The 23,039-nt window shown below is 38.9% G+C and overlaps 3 protein-coding genes across 7 annotated transcripts in view; 1 reads left to right on the plus strand and 2 right to left on the minus strand.

Annotated features, from left to right (window-relative positions):
• Positions 1 to 14,465, minus strand: part of LOC133619284 (uncharacterized) — a 360,072-nt gene extending 345,607 nt beyond the window's left edge. Inside the window, exons 1-3 of one of the 5 annotated variants that reach the window (XM_061980238.1) lie at positions 14,091 to 14,395; positions 9,965 to 10,146; positions 929 to 1,172 (exon numbers count right to left, since the gene is read on the minus strand). In XM_061980238.1, coding sequence (XP_061836222.1) covers positions 929 to 1,172; positions 9,965 to 10,117 — 397 coding nt within the window. In that variant the 5' untranslated portion in view covers positions 10,118 to 10,146; positions 14,091 to 14,395. Of the gene's footprint in view, positions 1 to 928; positions 1,173 to 9,964; positions 10,147 to 14,090 lie in introns of all 5 variants that reach the window. The other 4 variants (XM_061980240.1, XM_061980242.1, XM_061980239.2 and 1 more) reach the window with 4 other exon arrangements.
• The window catches only part of LOC133619862 (uncharacterized), a 498,075-nt gene extending 475,806 nt beyond the window's left edge, over positions 1 to 22,269 (plus strand). Inside the window, exon 2 of the mRNA XM_072915427.1 lies at positions 19,971 to 22,269. Within this exon, the coding sequence (XP_072771528.1) occupies positions 19,971 to 21,151 (1,181 nt within the window). The 3' untranslated portion in view covers positions 21,152 to 22,269. The remainder of the gene's footprint in view (positions 1 to 19,970) is intronic.
• LOC133619315 (uncharacterized) overlaps positions 1 to 23,039 on the minus strand; it is a 329,516-nt gene that overhangs the window by 28,224 nt on the left and 278,253 nt on the right. The window lies entirely within an intron of this gene.

Consider the following 23,039-nt stretch of genomic DNA (forward strand, 5'->3'; position numbering starts at 1 on the left):
CCAGTAGCACATCTTTCTCGAACCTGACATCATACCAATTTGAAAGCCTTATTATTTTAATCAAATGACAGCAGTCATTTCCATGGGATTATTTTCTATTATAGGTGACTTGGCCCACTTACAATAAAAATAACAGAAATAAGTTAGTTTTTCATGAGCTATATACTAGTATTGTATGTCTGTGTGGGGGTCCTGCTTTGGAAAGAATTACAGAAAGATTACATTTAGTTACCCTTAAACATTCACATGTTGCACAATGAGATGTAAGCATGGGATAAAGTGTTAATTCCTGTAACTTTGTCTGTAAAATAAATTTTTTATGAGCATTTATGTAATCTAGTAACAGCATTTCATTATTAATATCTATAAATGAACATTCTGAATAAATTAGAGTACAATAAGCTCACATCTGATTGGGGAGTCATAGTGTAACAACCTGGAATTTACACTCAATGTGTGGTGTTGGAGTTGTCCGACTTTTTGTGTGGCCATAAACGCATCACAAGTGCCATGCGAGCGGCTCCTGCTATTATATCGAATGTCAAAGAGTTGGTTTAAGCTTGTTTTTTTACGGCAGACAATGACTAGCTTTGCGAGGTTGTTCTAATGTTTTAGGTATGGTTACGCCCGACAATAAACAGTTTTGCTCAATAAAGTGACCAATGGCATTCCTGTCCTCCTTAGAGCGTCTCAACAGACGTTACAGTAATTGAACACTGTTGACGACAATTGTTTTATCTGTTAGGGCTGCTTGTCGTCACTTGTCACTCACAGTTGCATTGCAAAATCCTCCAGAATAAAGTGTTTATTTTATTTACAGTTCAGATGAGACTCGATTTTGCGTGCGCAAAGGACGTGTGAGCAGTGCGCAATCGTGCAGTCGCGCACCTTAGAAGGAACAATGCTGACAAGGGTCTAAGATAATTACCATCTTCACTATGATGAATTGCTTTCTCCCGAGTGCCAGCTAGAAGAGATCGCTGATAATACGCGTGTTCCAGTTGTATCCTCTTTGACAGGGGAGGCGATGCATCCGCTCTGTGTGTCCTCCGATGTCTTGTCGGCAGCACAATCATCGTGCTAAATGCAAACAGTGTTGGCACGGCATTTGTTCTCAACTTCTTTAGGCCGTCAGCTCTACGTTGCTCGTATTGTGTCTCATCAAAATGATCCTTTAAAGAATATGGGAAAACAAGACCATATATTAAATAATGTACTGCACTGTAGAGGTTTGCACAGGGTTAGGATTTGTGCCAATGACACATTACGTGTACCTTTGCTCTGGACTTAGTAAGCTTAAAGGGGAACATTATCACAATTTCAGAATGGTTAAAACCATTAAAAATCAGTTCCCAGTGGCTTATTATATTTTTCGAAGTTTTTTACCCATCACGCAATATCCCTAAAAAAAGCTTCAAAGTGCCTGATTCTAACCATCGTTATAAACACCCGTCCATTTTCCTATGACGTCACATAGTGATGCCAACACAAACAAACATGGCGGAAAGAACAGCAAGCTATAGCGACATTAGCTCGGATTGTATGATAATGTATTGAAACGGATGGTTGTAGTGTGGAGGCAGGTAGCGAAAACGAAATTGAAGAAGAAACTGAAGCTATTGAGCCATATCGGTTTGAACCGCATGCAAGCAAAACCGACGAAAACGACACGACAGCCAGCGACACGGGAGAAAGCGAGGACGAATTCGGCGATCGCCTTCTAACCAACGATTGGTATGTGTTTGTTTGGCATTAAAGGAAACTAACAACTATGAACTAGGTTTACAGCATATGAAATACATTTGGCAACAACATGCACTTTGAGAGTGCAGACAGCCCAATTTTCATCAATTAATATATTCTGTAGACATACCCTCATCCGCGCTCTTTTCTTGAAAGCTGATCTGTCCAGTTTTGGAGTTGATGTCAGCAGGCCAGGGAAGCTAGGGTCGATAGGGGGTTTAACTCGCTCGTCTGCGGGAACAAACTGCCGCCATTGCTTGCCGTGCTACCGAGGTCCTTTGTCCCTGAATTGCTCACACACTCCGGCAGATTCAATGAGGGTCTGGCGGCAGATTTCTTTGACTTTATCGTTGGAAATGCATCTGCTTTGAGTGTCGCAGGATATCCACACATTCTTGCCATCTCTGGCGTAGCATAGCTTTCGTCGGTAAAGTGTGCGGAACAAACGTCCAATTTCTTGCCACTTTCGCATCTTTGGGCCACTGGTGCAACTTGAATCCGTCCCTGTTCGTGTTGTTACACCCTCCGACAACACACCGACGAGGCATGATGTCTCCAAGGTACGGAAAACAGTTGAAAAAACGGAAAATAACAGAGCTGATTTGACTCGGTGTTTGTAATGTGTTTGAGAAAATGGCGGATTGGTGACGTCATCGCTCTGAGAGCGAATAATAGAAAGGTGTTTAATTCGCCAAAATTCACCCGTTTAGAGTTCGGAAATCGGTTAAAAAAATATATGGTCTTTTTTCTGCAACATCAAGGTATATATTGACGCTTACATAGGTCTGGTGATAATGTTCCCCTTTAATGACATTCTGACTTTACTTCAATCAACAACGGAGCAGCATCTCAACCGGAAACAACAACGCGGGAAATGTGTCCCGTGAAAAACCGTCAGACCGGAACTCTCTAATAACTAAAGTTCCATGGGTGAATAATGTAAGCTCACTACACCGGTATGTTTTATCGCTTCCATAGCGAGATATAAGTTAGAACTTTTCACTACTTTATATTAGAAATGGCAACAGCAGAGGATGAATGTCCCATAACAAGAAGATAGTGAAAAAGAAGAAGCTTATCGACTACGTTGTCGCCACGGACTACAGTGGCGGACACGCACAAATTTTCAGGACTTATGCAGATCTCAAATACACATCAGCAGGCACCAGAAGGTAAGAAAAGTTGGTTTTGCATAATATTGTGAAACACAACGCCAGATAATATGTCTGCTAATGGGTGCCATTTTGCGGTCCTTATACACACACCATACTAATACTTGTATCTCTGACTATGGTAGCCGTAATGGGCCGACAATCCATCAAGCGGTGTGGCTTCAAAGTCGTACTAAAATATTTTGACAGATTTTTGAGTGCCAATCCAATCAATCCAGTCCACTTTATTTGTACAGCACATTTAAACAACACTTCCAAAGACATGCACCTGGGGATAAGTTGATTGGCAACACTAAATTGGCCCTAGTGTGTGAATGTGAGTGTGAATGTTGTCTGTCTATCTGTGTTGGCCCTGCGATGAGGTGGCGACTTGTCCAGGGTGTACCCCGCCTTCCGCCCGATTGTAGCTGAGATAGGCTCCAGCGCCCCCCGCGACCCCAATGGGAATAAGCGGTAGAAAATGGATGGATGGATGGATTTAAACAACAGAAATGTTTCCAAAGTGCTGCACAACAATATTAAAAACAATACTCAAATATTATCCTTAGCTCCACCAATGACTGAATAAAAACAATAAATAAATAAATATAAAACCAATATAAAACCAATATAAAAATAAATATGATTAAAACGATTTTAAAGGGGAACATTATCACCAGACCTATGTAAGCGTCAATATATACCTTGATGTTGCAGAAAAAAGACCATATATTTTTTTAACCGATTTCCGAACTCTAAATGGGTGAATTTTGGCGAATTAAACGCCTTTCTATTATTCGCTCTCGGAGCGAGAAGCAATCCGCCATTTTCTCACTTTCGTCGGTGTGTTGTCGGAGGGTGTAACAACACGAACAGGGACGGATTCAAGTTGCACCAGTGGCCCAAAGATGCGAAAGCGGCAAGAAATTGGACGAAATGTGTTCAAAATACGAGGCTGTGGGGAAAGCCGACGAAATGGTCAGTCGTTTGTTCCGCACACTTTACCGACGAAAGCTATGCTACGACAGAGATGGCAAGAATGTGTGGATATCCTGCGACAATCAAAGCAGATGCTGACATCAACTCCAAAACTGGACAGATCAGCTTTCAGGAAAATAGAGCGGATGAGGGTATGTCTACAGAATATATTAATTGATGAAAACTTTATTCATTACTCGCGGTTTTACGTAAATTATTATACATAAACTGTGTTTACCAATAATTTAGCTTAAAAACATTAATTTTTTTCAATCATTCGAGTACATTCGGGTAGTCTTGTGTAATGCAGTATTTTGTGTCTATTTAGGTATGGTTAACCTGAGTGCTGAAATCGTGGAAAAATATATGTTCTTAGCGCGCCTGAAATGGGCTGTCTGCACTCTCAAAGTGCATGTTGTTGCCAAATGTATTTCATATGCTGTAAACCTAGTTCATAGTTGTTAGTAATTATCTTATCAGACAGTGTTAAGCTGCTGAAATCCGAGTCTGAATCCAAGCTAATGTCGCTATACCTTGCTGTTTGTTTGTATTGGCATCACTGTGTGACGTCACAAGAAAATGGATGGGTGTATATAACGATGGTTAAAATCAGGCACTTTGAAGCTTTTTTTAGGGATATTGCGTGATGGGTAACATTTTGAAAAAAACTTCGAAAAATAAAATAAGCCACTGGAAACTGATTTTTAATGGTTTTAACCCTTCTGAAATTGTGATATTGTTCCCCTTTAAGTTCCTGTCCAGTGCTCTTAATTTGTAGTTTCACCTCCCCTCTCTGTCACTGATTGGCAAGTGGAACACACCTGTTCCTGGTTGCCAATCAGGCTCTTTTCTATGCGGATCATTGTTAAAAATAAAATAAGCCACTGGGAACTGATTTTTAATGGTTTTAACCCTTCTGAAATTGTGATAATGTTCCCCTTTAAAGGGTAAAACCAATTAAAACAATAAATAGAAATCAATGTGTAATGTTCTTTTTTTTTAATGGAACATTTCAAGTTTTGGTGTTGTTTACTGGCGTCATATTGCAGTCTACACGTATCTCATAAGTGTGACTACCATCTACTGGTCACACTTATCATTACACCATTTACCAAATAAAATTGCTTAGAGGCCGGGACACACAACCAGAATTATTCCGTACATTAGGCGCAGCAGGTTATAAGGCGCACTGTCGATTTTTGAGATAATGAAAGGATTTCAAGTGCGCCTTATAGTCGGAAAAATACGGTATATGTATAATATGAATCTCTACAGACCAAATTACACGACCGTATTGACTATTGTTGGATACAATTAAATTGTTAAATTGTTTACTCAATGTCTCATAGTTAAATGTAGGGCTGCACGTTTAGTCGACATCAAGGTTTTAATTAGTGCGATTACGTAACCGGGCCGAGTTGTTTTTTCCTCCGCCGTCACCAGGCATTTGAGTGACAGACATGTTGGCCACTCCGAATTGTTGAGCCTCACATTTCGTCCTCGCTTCATTCCAACGGGAAGAACGAGGTCTCACTCTGTGCATCGCGCTCAGCAGGGGCGTCACTAGCTTTTAAGGACAGGGGGGGCTTAGCCCCCAGGAGAGCGAACGTAGCGCACGAGCACAAAACTTCACAAACGGCTAACAAAGACTTAGAAATTATTCATTGTTATTATTATTTTAAAAATGCACGGGACGAAATGAAATGCTCCCCAGGACGATGGCTTTTAACCATTTTTTCTCTTTTTCTTTTTATGTATTTATTCATTTTATATTTTACATTAAATGTTTTGGTTTTTCCTCCCTCTGAAAATGTTATGAAATGTTTAACAAGCCATCCTATAATAATACAACAGCTATTAATGTGACAATACAATAAAACTAATCTATTTAATTATGTTTTTTTCATTATTTTAACATTAGGCTAATGTATATTACTTTATATAGATTCTACAAGAGTGATGTGGGCGTTTTCTATATGAACAAGTCCAAGGACCGCAAGTAAAGTCGCAGAGAAAATGCGGACTGGATTTTGAGTGATGTGGGCATTTTCTATATGAACAAGTGGAATGGATTGGATACCGACACATTAAAGGGGCTCTCTACCTTAAAGTACCAATGATTGTCACACACACACTAGGTGTGGTGAAATTTGTCCTCTGCATTTGACCCATCCCCTTGTTCACCCCCTGGGAGGTGAGGGGAGCAGTGGGCAGCAGCGAGTGCCGCGCCCGGGAATCATTTTGGGTGATTTACGCTATGAAGTGAGGGGAAACTGAGTGAATAATGACAGTTTATATGATTATTTATTTAAACTCATATTCGGGCCACTTTATAATGAATATGTCGGCATGTATTTGTAAAAAAAAATAAAAAAAATAAAAAATAAAAAATAAATAAAAATAAATATATATATATATATATATATATATATATATATATATATATATATATATATATATATATAAACACCAAATTATTTAGGGGGGCTTAAGAATATTTTAGGGGGGCTTGAGCCCCCCTAAAATAGGCCTAACAACGCCAATGGCGCTCAGGTTTATTTAACGGTAGAATTAACTGATGGCAGTGAGCCCTCTGTTCAGTCATTCAAAATCTTTGTCTCGGTGGGCCGAGAGCCACTTACCGAGAGCCAGAGAACCTTGCAACTTGCCAGTGAGAAGTTACGCATAGTAACACAAATTAGGAGGAAAAAAGTATGACGCCTCGTTGTGGGACTATTTCAACTTCAAATCGGACGAGCAATATGAGCCCATCAACATGGATGAACGAGCAAGAATGCCGTGATGTCAACAATAGAAAAGACGTCTGACCTAGTTGGGAAAAACAAAGCACTTTAAGATGTTTAATATTTAGATTACATTTTTGATTAAAAAAATGTGAGTCTACTTTTTTTGTTTGTTGATCGATTTAGTATGCCAAAGTTATTTACTAGGGCTGTGAATCTAATAGAGCTGTGAATCTTTGGGCACCACACATTCCTCCATAAAATAGATAACAGCTGTGCTAAATTTCTATATTACTTAAAAGAAAACTGTTTTTTTTTAAAATAAAATGCTACCCAAACATTTAATGAAGTCGAATAAAAAATACGGCAACAACTGAAGTATCCCTGTTAGAATACTTTTATATAAGTTATCACAAAATGTTGTGTTTCAATGAGTTCCCGGCGAGAAGACAAAAGCTGTCTTTGATCCTACCAAGAAGAAGGCTTGTAAAACTCCACTGTGTAGGATGGGAAGCAACATGAAGGTGTTCTGTTTCTTTGATGTATTGTAATCCACAGAAAGAATTTGTCTTGACCCGAGAACTACAAAGCCGAGAGGAAGCAGGGCCTGACTCCCCTCAAGGCACCTCTTCTTTGAACTGTTTTACGACCTCTTCTTTGAACTGTTTTACGACCTTTTCTTTGAACTGTTTGTAATCAAAGGCGATGGCTGTTTACGACCCCTGTCCCTTAGAAAAAGCTGTTGCCATGTAATCAGGGAAAGTCCAAATAAAAGAGGAGGCGTACAATCTTTCGCCAGAGCGTGATGGAGACTGTGCAAGAGTACAGCCCAGACGTCTCTCATCAATTGAGCCAAATTTAATTATGTCTCTGTTTAATTCCTTGCTTCTTGTCTTGTTTAATAGATGTCATCCGTGTTTGAACCTGACATCCCACACTTCTCTTTTTTAAAGTAAATCTGTACAGCAAATATGGGCATCTACATCATTAATAGGATTTGCCTGAGTGGCTGGATTTTTGATTTTTTTTTAATTGATTAAGATTAGTTACAAATTAGAATCGGGATTCCTTCCGAAAATCGTTATTTTGACACCCCTATTATTTACCTTCCAATTACAGTACAACGGTAAACAATTCTACAGTAATGAGAAATAAAAGTGTATATCCTTTTAAATGGTTACCTGAATTAATATTATTTATTATCATTACATTATAAACACTGTATCATTTTTTTATCGATTATTCCTTCAGTTTAAGAGCATGATGTAGACAAAAGCTCTTAGTCTGTCTGCATAGAGCCAAATATTTTTTAAAGTAAATGTTTGCATATTGTTTTAATACGTGGCACCTTGAGACAATAATACATGGGTGTCAAACTCTGGCCCGCGGGCCAAATTTGGCCCGCCGTGTAATTTCACTTGACCCTTGAGGCAATATCAAATTAACATTAGAGCTGGCCCGCCGGTATTATACAGCGACGGTGCCGCTGTAATACTGCATTCACCGCTAATTCTCATACTTGCCAGCCCTTCTGGAAGACTCCCATATTTCAGTGCCCCTCCCGAAAATCGTCACGTCTCCATTTCGTCCAGTCCAGTGAGTGCTGGCCCAGTCATATAATATGTGCGATTTTAGCACGCACACACAAGTGACTGCAACGTATACTTGATCTTCATTGATACAGGTTACACTGAGAGTGCCCGTATAAAAAACTTTAATACTGTTAGAAATATACGCCACACTGTGAATCCACACCAAGCAAGAATTACAAACACATTTTGGGAGAACATCCGCACCGTAACACAACATAAACACAACAGAACAAAGGGTTGCAAAGGGTTCTGGGTATTTGTTCTGTTGTGTTTATGTTGTGTTACGGTGCGGATGTTCTCCCGAAATGTGTTTGTCATTCTTGTTTGGTGTGGGTTCACAGTGTGGCGTACATTTCTAACAATGTTAAAGTTGCTTATAAGGCCACCCTCAGTGTAAACTGTCTCGCTGTTGATCAAGTATGTGTTGCATTCACGTGTGTGTGCGTACAGAAGCCGCTCATATCTTGTAAATGGGTCGGCACGTTGTTAGAATGGATGAAAAGCGGACGTGACGATAGCTCGTAGAGGACGTTAAAAGCAATGCCTGTAAGGCTCGCCCCCAAGACTGTGGAATACGAGATATAATGACTGATGAACACCTTTGTTTGATAATGAAGGTTGCCTCAGTTCAAAGCCTGAGCCCCGACATTAATGAACTAGCATCCAAGAAAAGATGGCAGGTATCTGGCTTGGGCACATCAGATTAGATCAGTGTGTTGCAAACTGAGCAGTTTAAAGTCCTGAATGGTTGGTTTATTCATTATTTTATTTTCAAATGTATTAGCCTGTGGAAAAAGTTAATGTTGATATTTACCTCAGAAGGCTGCAAATAGAAAAGAGGCATTCAATTGTTATTGAAATTGTATTTGATATGCCATTGATATTTTTTAATAATTACCGGTATTATTATTATTTGAAACTCGATTTTGCATGTCACTATAAAGTTATATAAGCCTTGCTTGTTCAATATTTAATGCAAAACTTGTTTGGGTCCCTATCAAAAAGGTTCATTTGTTCAACCTTGGCCCGCGGCTTTGTTCAGTTTTATATTTTGGCCCACTCTGTATTTGAGTTTGACACCCCTGCAATAATATGTTTAATCACAATCAAAAAGTAAGACGTCTTCCTTCGCTTGTTAATCTCGCCGTTTTATGCATCAATATGTATAAAACATAAACCTCACAAATTGAATCGCACATTTGGAGAGAAAAATCGTAATATTAGGTTTTTTTCCCTTTTTTAAATTTCATTTGGGATTCAAAATTTACGTAAATACTACAACATGTTTTTATTAATCAGACTTGGTCTTGACCTCTGTATGTATGATGAGATTATCGCAGATCTTCAAGATGCAACCTTTTAATCAAACTTGAATAATAGGATATTGAGACTGATTTAGTGGATTTAAAGATTCCTTTTTTATGGTGGGTAGATTTGGAAATATATTGTATTGTATCTTGTATATTATATGATAATGTATATTTTAACTGTGGATCCCTGTCCATAAGCTGTGTGCTTCTAGGGATGACCTTTTTGCAGAACGGACTCTGATATTAACAAAAGGAACAATAATATAATACAAAACTTTGTCTGTGTGTAAATAAATAAATATATAGATATTAGTTTGGATTATCAGTGACACATGCAGAAAAGTCGCAATTTTGAAGCAAAGTTTTGTTAGGCAAGGTGTATTCATTCATTCATTGTTACTGAGAGTGAGAGGTATTCCACGTTTCCCATGTGTAGGTATGCTTACCTCGCACAAGATACTGTAGTCGTTGGCTCTCCAGCCTTCCCGGCCAACGTTCACTTCCCATATTTTTCTCCTTTCTGGGTCGCGGGGAAAGCGGTGCATATGCTTCCCCGAGGTATTTCGATAGGAGCAGCCCGGTGCTGCACAACAGGGCATGTTTACACGTGGGAAAACTCTTCAAAACCCTGTGAATTCACATCGATGTCTGATGAGGAAGTGCAAGCTAGAGTTAGCTAGCTATAGCAAATGTGCATGCATAGCGGTAGCTAGAGATGTCCGATAATGGCTTTTTTGCCGATGTCCGATATTCCGATATTGTCCAACTCTTAAAGGGGAACATTATCACAATTTCAGAAGGGTTAAAACCATTAAAAATCAGTTCCCAGTGGCTTATTTTATTTTTCGAAGTTTTTTTCAAAATTTTACCCATCACGCAATATCCCTAAAAAAAGCTTCAAAGTGCCTGATTTTAACCATCGTTATATACACCCGTCCATTTTCCTGTGACGTCACACAGTGATGCCGATACAAACAAACATGGCGGATAGAACAGCAAGCTATAGCGACATTAGATGCAGACTCGGATTTCAGCGGCTTAAGCGATTCAACAGATTACGCATGTATTGAAACGGATGGTTGTCGTGTGGAGGCAGGTAGCGAAAACGAAATTGAAGAAGAAACTGAAGCTATTGAGCCATATCGGTTTGAACCGTATGCAAGCGAAACCGACGAAAACGACACGACAGCCAGCGACACGGGAGAAAGCGAAGACGAATTCGGCGATCGCCTTCTAACCAACGATTGGTATGTGTTTGTTTGGCATTAAAGGAAACTAACAACTATGAACTAGGTTTACAGCATATGAAATACATTTGGCAACAACATGCACTTTGAGAGTGCAGACAGCCCAATTTTCATCACTTAATATATTCTGTAGACATACCCTCATCCGCTCTCTTTTTCTGAAAGCTGATCTGTCCAGTCCAGTTGGAAATGCATCTGCTTTGAGTGTCGCAGGATATCCACACATTCTTGCCATCTCTGTCGTAGCATAGCTTTCGTCGGTAAAGTGTGCGGAACAAACGTCCAATTTCTTGCCACTTTCGCATCTTTGGGCCACTGGTGCAACTTGAATCCGTCCCTGTTCGTGTTGTTACACCCTCCGACAACACACCGACGAGGCATGATGTCTCCAAGGTACGGAAAACAGTCGAAAAAACGGAAAAATAACAGAGCTGATTTGACTCGGTGTTTGAGAAAATGGCGGATTGCTTCCCGATGTGACGTCACAACGTGACGTCATCGCTCCGAGAGCGAATAATAGAAAGGCGTTTAATTCGCCAAAATTCACCCATTTAGAGTTCGGAAACTGGTTAAAAAAATATATGGTCTTTTTTCTGCAACATCAAGGTATATATTGACGCTTACATAGGTCTGGTGATAATGTTCCCCTTTAATTACCGATTCCGATATCAACCGATACCGATATATACAGTCGTGGAATTAACACATTATTATGCCTAATTTTGTTGTGATGCCCCGCTGAATGCATTAAACAATGTAACTTTACCATGAATTGATTAACGTGGACCCCGACTTAAACAAGTTGAAAAACTTATTCGGGTGTTACCATTTAGTGGTCACTTGTACGGAATGTGTACTGTACTGTGCAATCTACTAATAAAAGTTTCAATCAATCAATCAAAAACAAGGTTTTCCAAAATAAGAGAACAACTTCAACTCCAGTTATGGAAAAGAGTGCCAACATGGCACTGCCATATTTATTATTGAAGTCACAAAGTTTGGTGATAGCGGGGGGTGTATATTGTAGCGTCCCGGAAGAGTTAGTGCTGCAAGGGGTTCTGGGTAGGGCTGCAACAACTAATCGATTAAATCGATTAAAATCGATTATAAAAATAGTTGCCGATTAATTTAGTCATCGATTCGTTGGATCTAGGCCAGGGGTGCTCATTACGTCGATCGCGAGCTACCGGTCGATCTCGGAGGATGTGTCAGTCGATCACCAGCCAGCCATTAAAAAAATAGTCCTAAAAATGAGCGATCATAAATCTTCACTATGACGTCACTTTCGTCACTTGATTGACATTCACGGCACCCGAGGGTCTTCTGAGATGACGCTGGCTGCTGCCAGCTCATTAAATTACCGACTGAAGGCGAGAAACACTTTATTTCAACAGATTCTGGCGCCGTACCTGTCGTCAAAACTCCAAAGACCGACTGCACAGTTGCACAATAAAAGCGCTACTTCATCCTGCCTGCGCTACCAAAATAAGAGTCTCAGAAAGCTGGCGTGCACAAGCTAGCAAGCTACGGAGTTTGCCGACAATGTATTTCTTGTAAAGTGTATACAAAGGAGTACGGAAGCTGGATAAATAAAATGCCAAAAACCAACCACTTTCATGTGGTATTGGACAGAAAGGAGGACTTTTTTTCTCCTCCATTCGAAAATGCGGACCTTATCAGCACTACTGTCTGATTCCAATCAATGCAAGTCATCACAATCAGGTAATACACCAACTTATATTCTTGTCTTCATGAAAGAAAGGAATCTATATGTGTTAAACATGCTTGTATTATCTCTAAACACTTTTAACTTATTAACAATATTAACTATATGTGTTAAACATGCTTGTATTATCTTTAAACACCTTTAACTTATTAACAATTTTAACTATATGTGTTAAACATGCTTGTATTATCTTTAAACACCTTTAACTTATTACCAATATTAACTAAAAGTGTTAAACATGCTTGTATTATCTTTAAACACCTTTAACTTGTTAACAATATTAACTATGTGTTAAACATTCTTGTATTATCATTAAACACCTTTAATTTATTAACAATATTAACTATATGTGTTAAACATGCTTGCATTATCACTAAACATCTTTAACTTGTTAACAATATTAACTATATGTGTTAAACATGTTTGCATTATCTTTAAACACCTTTAACTTAACAATATTAACTATATGTGTTAAATATGCTTGTATTATCATTAATCACCTTTAACTTGTTAATAATATTAACTATATGTATTAAACAAACTTGTATTTTCATTAAACACCTTTAATTTATTAACAATATTAACTATATGTGTTAAACATGCTTGTATTATCATTAAACACCTTTAACTTGTTAACAAAAACATATGTTTCATAAATAAGTAAATATAAATGATATATATGAATGAGGTAGATCCCCACGACTTGATCAATTGAAAAGTAGCTCGCCTGCAGAAAAAGTGTGAGCACCCCTGATCTAGGCTATGCGCATGCGCAGAGGCTTTTTCTTTTTTCTTTTAATTTTATTTATTTATTTATTTTTAATAAACCTTTTTTTATAAACTGCAACATTTACAAACAGCTGAGAAACAATAATCAAAATAAGTATGGTGCCAGTATGCTGTTTTTTTTTCAATAAAATACTGGAAAGGATAGAAACAAGGAAGTCACAATCTTCATTCAATGAATGTTCTGCAATTTGTCGTCCCCAAAGTAAGAACTGAACTGGGTAAGAAAGCATTTAGGTTTTCAGCATAACCTACAATCGAATATTAAACTTCAAACCCTTGTTACATTGAATGAGTTTAAAGCTTCTGTGAAAGGACTGCAGTCTACCTTGTCTGTGTGCACATGTGTCATGTGAGAAAGTTTTAATGTTGTAAATGTGATGTTTTATGTGATGTTTACTGTTTTTAATGTAACCTTGCTGCTGCCCTCTTGGCCAGGTCCCCTTTGGAAAATAGATCTTTGATCTCAATGGGATTTTTACCTGGTTAAATAAAGGCTAAAAAAAAAAGTAGACTTGTTTAAGTCGGGGGTCCACGTTAATCGATTCATGGTAAATAAATTCATGGATTGGACTGAAGTGAAATCTTTTAATGCGCATTTACGCTTCCGCATTCCTTGGATTCTAATCCACTTTCTTCATTTGACTTTTGCATTCTTTCATCTCCTCTGATGTGAACTCCACTGCCTTCTTCAAGCTAACAATCATGGCGGCTCTTTCTTTACGTTCTTCAACTAAGTCGGCTAAAATCAAATCGACGCTCTTTTCAGGGCTTGAAATAGCTTTTCAAATGACAAAACTTCAACTCACTCACCTTCATCTTTCGTCTTTATCTCCGTTGGTGATTTGCTGGAAGTTGATTCTCTTTCATGTTCTCTTTTAGCGGACGTCGCCATCTTAGCATAGCAGTAGTCGTCCGTCTTCTATCACGTCTTCAAACTTCACTTCAGGCAACTCCCCGTCGCTCCAAACTCAACTTCCGATACGTGGGCAAGATATATGTGTTGCTATATTTGCTATGAATCTGTTAAATCCTAAATTTGAAACTTCTCCGGAAAACCACTCGGTCCGCCATCTTGGTTGCCACCATTTTTTTTTTTCCCGCTTTTGGAAGCCGCTGAGCTGTCCGATCGGTTTGCGCATGCGCCAAAAGTCAGTGACTTCTGCATTGTTTCACCCCAGTAAAAGGCATGACAAAAACTGACTATTTGACACACTTTATTGTGTATATTTCATAAAAGAACATTTACTTAATACAACATAAATTATAAACTAATAAAAAAAACAAGTTGCTTGTGTTGTTGCTGTGCTGCTCAATAGTTTTATCACAAAAATATAACCGTGCTATAACCTTGCACCACAAAAATATTTATATTTAAATATTTACATGATATACATTTGCAAACATTCACCCATTGCCTTAATCTTTTTTTTGTTGTTGTTTCAAACTAATCCAATTTTTGACAAAATGACATTTGGTCAGTAATGTACCTATTTAATGACAGATGTATTTTCACTGTTAAGATTAGATTTTTAGATTTAGATTTATTGGTCCTCTTGGGGAAATTCATTGTCACTGCCGTACATTTAAACACTAGACATTACACATCATACACACACACACACACAAAAAAGACATCATACAAGACTAACACACATTTACAGAAATGAGAAGAAAAAAAAAACAGCACAATATTTCGCATGATTAAGAATTCCAGTCCAAAAACATGGAAGGCTGTTTTTTTTTTGTCTGGTTTTTTTTTGTTTTTTAAACCTCGCTACCACCACATCAAGTTAAGCAGCTTTATTAACAAACAAAAAAAAGATTAAGGCAATGGGTGAATGTTTGCAAATGTATATCATGTAAATATTTAAATATAAATATTTTTGTGGTGCAAGGTTATAGCACGGTAATATTTTTGTGATAAAACTATTGAGCAGCACAGCAACAACACAAGCAACTTATTTTGTATTAGTTTATCATTTATGTTGTATTAAGTAAATGTTCTTTTATGAAATATAATAAACAAAGTCAGATAGCATATTTTCCAAACTCTGACTGTAGCACTTGTGATCTTCCTTACAGGTGTTCACGCCCCATGTCAAATATTAAATCATCTAAAATTATTTTGTTTGGATCAAAAGATCTGAAAAAAATTATCTGAAACGTTTATTTTTATTTTTATTTTTATTTTTATTTTTATTTATTTATTTATTTATTTATTTATTTATTTTTTTACTTCCGTTCCTTAGTTGACACTTGACAGCATTTTTTCCCCAAAAATATCGTAATTTTAATATTGTTTGGAATATTTTTTTTATTTTTTATTCTCATTGTTGCTTTTTATTTTTATTCTTATTGTAATATTTTTCTATTTTGTTTCCATTTATACCCCCATTATTTACTTTTCACTTTTTAAATTCGATCTCAATTCTGTACACTGCTGCTGGAATTTAAATTTTCCTGAGGGAACTCTCCTGAAGGAATCAATAAAGTACTATCTATCTATCTATCTATCTATCTATCTATCTATCTATCTATCTATCTATCTATCTATCTATCTATCTATCTATACAACGGTACGTATCTACTGATAACCTCGTGATGTGACGTCACATAAAGCAAAAATAATTGCTTTTATATTAGATAAACATATGTAAACACTCATTGTAGCTTTTTCATTACGTTTATTTTGAAATAAAGAAATGTATATCGGTGATAAAGAAATGGTGTTAGTGTTGTAAGGAAGTCCATAAAAGAAGCGTTCCACTGAACACGTGACAACCAAAACATCAATGACGTCACACTGCTGACATCTAGTGGCGGTATTGGAAACTGCTTAGGATAAGAGTAAAAGAAAACAGAGACAGTGCAAATAAGATCGTCCATCCATCCATTCATTTTTCTACCGGTTGTCCCTTTTGGGCCGCGGGGGGTGCTGGAGCCTATCTCAGCTGCATTCGGGCGGAAGGCGGGGTACACCCTGGACAAGTTTCCACCTCATCACAGGGCAAATAAGATCGTCTTTATTGTCAATAATGTAACATAATAACAACACAACATTGTCACAACACTAACACCATTTCTTGATCACTGATATACATTTCTTTTTTTCAAAATTAAACGGTAATGAAAAAGCTACAATGAGTGTTTAAATGTGTTTATCTTCTTCCAATTTAAGCAATTATTTTTGCTTTATGTGACGTCACATCACCAGGGTATCAGTAGATACGTACCGTTGTTTCCAAACAATAGTAAAAAGACGATATTTTTGAAAAAAAAATAAAAAAATGCTGTCTACTAAGGAACAGAAGTAAAAAAAAAAATAAAAAAATAAAGATAAAGATAAATATAAAGATAAAAATAATAATAAAAATAAAAAAACTAAGGAACGGAAGTTGCTGGTTTCCCGCGCATGCGCAAAGAGATTGAGCAGTGGCAAAGCGAAAAGACCAAGATGGCGGACTGAGCGACGTGCCAAAAACGTTTCACATTTACGATCTTACAGCTATATCAATTCAAATGTAACATCATATACCTTACGATTGGTCTTTTCCCAAAGCCTGCGAAATGGAAGTTGACGTTGGAGCGATGAAGTGCTATCTGAAGTGAAGATCGAAGACTTGATAGAAGATAGACGACTACTGCATGATGGCGACGTCCTTTAAAAGAGAACATGAAAGAGAATCAACTTCCAGCAAATCACTTACGGATAAAAGAACGAAAACTGCGGACGAAGGTGAGCGGGGTGAAGTGTCTAACACCGTGATTTTGGAGGCTACCGTGAGCCCTGAAAAGAGTGATGATGAGAAATTATTGTTGAAGAATGCAAAGAAAGAGCCGCCACGATTGTTAGCTTGAAGAAGAAGGAGATGAAAGAATGTTTAACTGTTGATACAAAGCAAACTATATTTTGGATCGATAAATGTTAGGCACTTCAATCAATCAATGTTTTTTTATATAGCTCTAAATCACAAAAGTCTCAAAGGGCTGTACAAGCCACAACGACATCCTCGGTACAGAGCCCACATAAGGGACGTCGATGTGAATGACTATGAGAAACCGCATATGTGGATTGTGAAAAAACACTTTTCTTAATGTGCAAATAGTCAAAATCTCAATGATATGTTTTGATAACTGAACTATTTACTATTACAGTACAGTATTACTACTACATGACTATTTAAAGTTAAAGTACCAATGATTGTCACACACACACTAAGAGTGGCGAAATTATTCTCCGCATTTGACCCATCACCCTTGTTCACCCACTGGGAGGTGAGGGGAGCAGTGGGCAGCAGCGGTGGCCGCGAACAGGAATCATTTTTGGTGATTTAACCCCCAATTCATGGGCAGCACGGTGATAGAGGGGTTAATGCATCTGCCTCGCAATACGAAGGTCCTGAGTAGTCCTGAGTTCATTCCCGGGCTCGGGATCTTTCTGTGTGGAGTTTGCATGTTCTCCCTGTGACTGTGTGGGTTCTCTCCGGGTACTCCGGCTTCCTCCCACCTCCAAAGACATGCACCTGGGGATAGGTTGATTGGCAACACTAAATTGGTGTGAATGTGAGTGTGAATGCTGTCTGTCTATCTGTGTTGGCCCTGCGATGAGTTGGCGACTTGTCCAGGGTGTACCCCGCCTTCCGCCCGATTGTAGCTGAGATAGGCTCCAGCGACCCCCCGCGACCCCAAAAGGGACAAACGGTAGAAAATGGATGGATAACCCCCAATTCCAACCCTTGATGCTGAGTGCCAAGCAGGGAGGTAATGGGTCCTATTTTTATAGTCTTTGGTATGACTCGGCCGGGGTTTGAACTCACGACCTACCGATCTCAGGGCGGACACTCTAACCACTAGGTCACTGAGTAGGTGAAGTATTTAAAGTAGTACCTCAGTTTTTGTTAGTAATCTGAACAAAAGCTTTTGTTGAAAACCAAATCGTAAAAAAAACGTAAACAATGTCTCCATGAAACCACGATCATTTTGGTCACAATAACAGTGATAAGAAATGTTCATATTGTTACATCCCTGATATAATGTTGGAAAAGGTATTGTGATGTATTGCAATATCAATTTGTTTCCCCCCGCTGGTTTGTAATATCTTAAAGGGGAACATTATCACAATTCCAGAATGGTTAAAACCATTAAAAATCAGTTCCCAGTGGCTTATTATATTTTTCAAAATTTTACCCATCACGCAATATCCCTAAAAAAAGCTTCAAAGTGCCTGATTTTAACCATCGTTATATACACCCGTCCATTTTCCTGTGACGTCACATAGTGAAGCCAACACAAACAAACATGGCGGAAAGAACAGCAAGCTATAGCGACATTAGCTCGGATTCAGACTCGGATTTCAGCGGCTTAAGGGATTCAACAGATTACACATGTATTGAAACGGATGGTTGTAGTGTGGAGGCAGGTAGCGAAAACGAAATTGAAGAAGAAACTGAAGCTATTGAGCCATATCGGTTTGAACTGTATGCAAGCGAAAACGACACGACAGCCAGCGACACGGGAGAAAGCGAGGACGAATTCGGCGATCGCCTTCTAACCAACGATTGGTATGTGTTTGTTTGGCATTAAAGGAAACTAACAACTATGAACTAGGTTTACAGCATATGAAATACATTTGGCAACAACATGCACTTTGAGAGTGCAGACAGCCCAATTTTCATCAATTAATATATTCTGTAGACATACCATCATCCGCACTCTTTTCCTGAAAGTTGATCTGTCCAGTTTTGGAGTTGATGTCAGCAGGCCAGGGAAGCTAGGGTCGATATTCTTCTCTTGATCATCTTCGGTGGCATAAGGGACGGTGTGAGCCAAGACATCCAGGGGGTTTAGCTCGCTCGTCTGCGGTAACAAACTGCCGCCATTGCTTGCTGTGCTACCGAGGTCCTTTGTCCCTGAATTGCTCACACACTCCGGCAGATTCAATGGGGGTCTGGCGGCAGATTTCTTTGACTTTATCGTTGGAAATGCATCTGCTTTGAGTGTCGCAGGATATCCACACATTCTTGCCATCTCTGTCGTAGCATAGCTTTCGTCGGTAAAGTGTGCGGAACAAACGTCCAATTTCTTGCCACTTTCGCATCTTTGGGCCACTGGTGCAACTTGAATCCGTCCCTGTTCGTGTTGTTACACCCTCCGACAACACACCGACGAGGCATGATGTCTCCAAGGTACGGAAAACAGTCGAAAAAACGGAAAATAACAGAGCTGATTTGACTCGGTGTTTGAGAAAATGGCGGATTGCTTCCCGATGTGACGCCACGTTGTGACGTCATCGCTCCGAGAGCGAATATTAGAAAGGCGTTTAATTCACCAAAATTCACCCATTTAGAGTTCGGAAATCGGTTAAAAAAATATATGGTCTTTTTTTCTGCAACATCAAGGTATATATTGACGCTTACATAGGTCTGGTGATAATGTTCCCCTTTAATGTCCGTCAAAACAGATGTTTTCTGTGATTCTAGCTCCACTTGTCCATGCCAAGTCATGTAAACATTGATCCATCATTCTGGCAAGGCACTAAATGAATGGCCATGAAACACTACACACACATACACACACACAGAACAATTAGTTGAGCGAGTTCAAGGAGAAACATCTCATGGATCACATGAGCTAAAGTATGTTTGTTTTGTTTGTGTTCTGCAGACATCCAGCAGCTGATTGGTCATCTAGAAGAACTTCCCCCTCGGTCAGAGGGGAGCGCCGCTTTGAAGCAGGAGACTCCACAGCCACCTCACATTAAAAAGGAAGAGGAGGAACTCTGCATCACTCAGGAGGGAGAGTGTCTTCTCGGACCACAGGAAGCTGATCTCACCAAGTTGCCACTGACTATTGTTTCTGTGAAGATTGAAGATGAAGAGAAACCACAAGCGAACAACCTTTTAGCTCCACTATCAGATAGTGAGGTTGAAGACGGGGTCGAAGTAACTTTGAGCAGCGATACAGACTCTAAAGGTGATATAGAGACTGACCGCAAATACTCTGACTCTTCGAAAAAGAAGCAAGGTAAAAATTGTTTGACGCGCTCAGTTTGTTCGAAAACCTTTAGTAGAAAGAGCAATTTGACTCAACACATGAAAACACACATAGGACAAAAAGCATTTGATTGTTCAGTTTGCGATAAAAGCTTCTCCCAAAAGAGCAATCTGACCGATCACATGAGAACACACACAGGAGAAAAACCCTTTATTTGTTCAGTTTGTGCTAAAAGCTTTACTATAAAAAATAATTTGACTCAACACATGAGAACACACACGGGAGAAAAACCATTTACCTGTTCAGTTTGTGGTAAGAGCTTTTCTCAAAAAAATAATTTGACTCAACACACGAGAACACACACGGGAGAAAAACAATTCCATTGCTTAGTTTGTGGTAAAAGCTTTACTAAAAAGTGCCATTTGACTCAACACACGGGTACACACACTGGACTAAAACCATTCAGTTGCTCAGTTTGTGGTAAAAGCTTTTCTCGTAACGGCGATTTGACTCAACACACGAGAACGCACACAGGTGAAAAACCACTGAATTGTGTAGTTTGTAGTAAAAGTTTTTCTCGGAACAGCGATTTGACTCAACACATGAGAACGCACACAGGAGAAAAACCATTTAACTGTTTAGTTTGTGGGAAAAGCTTTTCCCAGAAGAACAGTTTAACGGAACACATAAGAACACACACAGGAGAAAAACCATTTAATTGCTCAGTTTGTTGTAAAAGCTTTATTAAAAAGTGTAGTTTGGTTCGACACAAGAGAACACACATTGGAGAAGATGCATTTCGTCGTTCAGTTTGTGGTAAGAGCTTTTCTCCCAAAAATAATTTGACTCAACACATAAGAACACACACGGGAGAATAATCAATTAGCTGTTTAATGTTGTATGTTGCTCATATATTGCCACATTTTCCCAAACCCAGGACCTCCTCAAAATAAGTTCACTGCTTACAAATATGTGAAGGCTTCATACAAAGTAGAATTGATTATCTGGAGCATAATCTTACCTCCTCATGACCCCATGTCTTCCGCGTGTATGAAACGTCCCTGAATAGCAAGATAGATGATGCTTGTAGTGCTTGGTTACTCCGTCTTCAGATTACACAGACCCGAGGAATTGTGTCTTCTTCGGTGATGCTTTCACCGCCTCCAGAACGCCTGACTTTGAACGCCAACAACATGAATCGATCTGCCTGAAACTACACCTTCCAGGTCACCTGGTGTTCATGTTTTGTGTCTACAGACCACCATCAGATGATGCCTCGGTGTACACAGAATCTCTCCAACTTGCAGTCCAAAAGCAGCCAAGTTCTCTCAACCATGAAAATCTGTCCCAAAAATGTTCTTCTGGCACTTCAAAGACTAATGGCCCTGATGGGATCTCAGCAACTGTACATAAAAACGGTGTGCTGGAGATCGTGGATACAAAGACAGTTCAATCCTTCTGGATATGTGCCCATATGATTGATAGATGTACCTAAGCAAGGAAAATAGCAAGATCTGTTGAACTATAAGCCAACATCCCTGCTACCTATTATATCCAAAGCATAATATGCGACCACATTCACAAACACCTCAACAAACATCAAATTTAATCTGATAACAAGTACTGACTCTGTGAGAATTGATCTACAATTGACATGTTTTCTTACGTCACCCAGTGGTGGAACAATGCTCTCAACACGCAACAAAAATTGGAGTACTTGTCTTAGATATAAATAAAGTTTTTGATCGTGTAAGGCACTGTGGCCTCCTGACAAGACTGACCTCATTTGGTATCCAAAGAGACCGACATGGTAAGGTATCATCTTTCTTAACAGACTTCAGTCTGTCCTACTGGATGGTTCCACTTCTTTAGCACTGCCCCCTCTCTGCTGGTGGATCACATCCTTAGTTTTGTGTTTGTTTAAAGGGGAACATTATCACAATTTCAGAAGGGTTAAAACCATTAAAAATCAGTTCCCAGTGGCTTATTTTATTTTTCGAAGTTTTTTTCAAAATTTTACCCATCACGCAATATCCCTAAAAAAAGCTTCAAAGTGCCTGATTTTAACCATCGTTATATACACCCGTCCATTTTCCTGTGACGTCACATAGTGATGCCAATACAAACAAACAAGACTCGGATTTCAACGGCTTAAGCGATTCAACAGATTACGCATGTAATGAAACGGATGGTTGTAGTGTGGAGGCAGGTAGCGAAAACGAAATTGAAGAAGAAACTGAAGCTATTGAGCCATATCGGTTTGAACCGTATGCAAGCGAAACCGACGAAAACAACACGATAGCCAGCGACACGGGAGAAAGCGAGGACGAATTCGGCGATCGCCTTCTAACCAACGATTGGTATGTGTTTGTTTGGCATTAAAGGAAACTAACAACTATGAACTAGGTTTACAGCATATGAAATACATTTGGCAACAACATGCACTTTGAGAGTGCAGACAGTCCAATTTTCATCAATTAATATATTCTGTAGACATACCCTCATCCGCTCTCTTTTCCTGAAAGCTGATCTGTCCAGTCCAGTTGGAAATGCATCTGCTTTGAGTGTCGCAGGATATCCACACATTCTTGCCATCTCTGTCGTAGCATAGCTTTCGTCGGTAAAGTGTGCGGAACAAACGTCCAATTTCTTGCCACTTTCGCATCTTTGGGCCACTGGTGCAACTTGAATCCGTCCCTGTTCGTGTTGTTACACCCTCCGACAACACACCGACGAGGCATGATGTCTCCAAGGTACGGAAAACAG

This window comes from Nerophis lumbriciformis, linkage group LG20 (assembly GCF_033978685.3).
Source record: "Nerophis lumbriciformis linkage group LG20, RoL_Nlum_v2.1, whole genome shotgun sequence".
NCBI lineage: Eukaryota > Metazoa > Chordata > Actinopteri > Syngnathiformes > Syngnathidae > Nerophis > Nerophis lumbriciformis.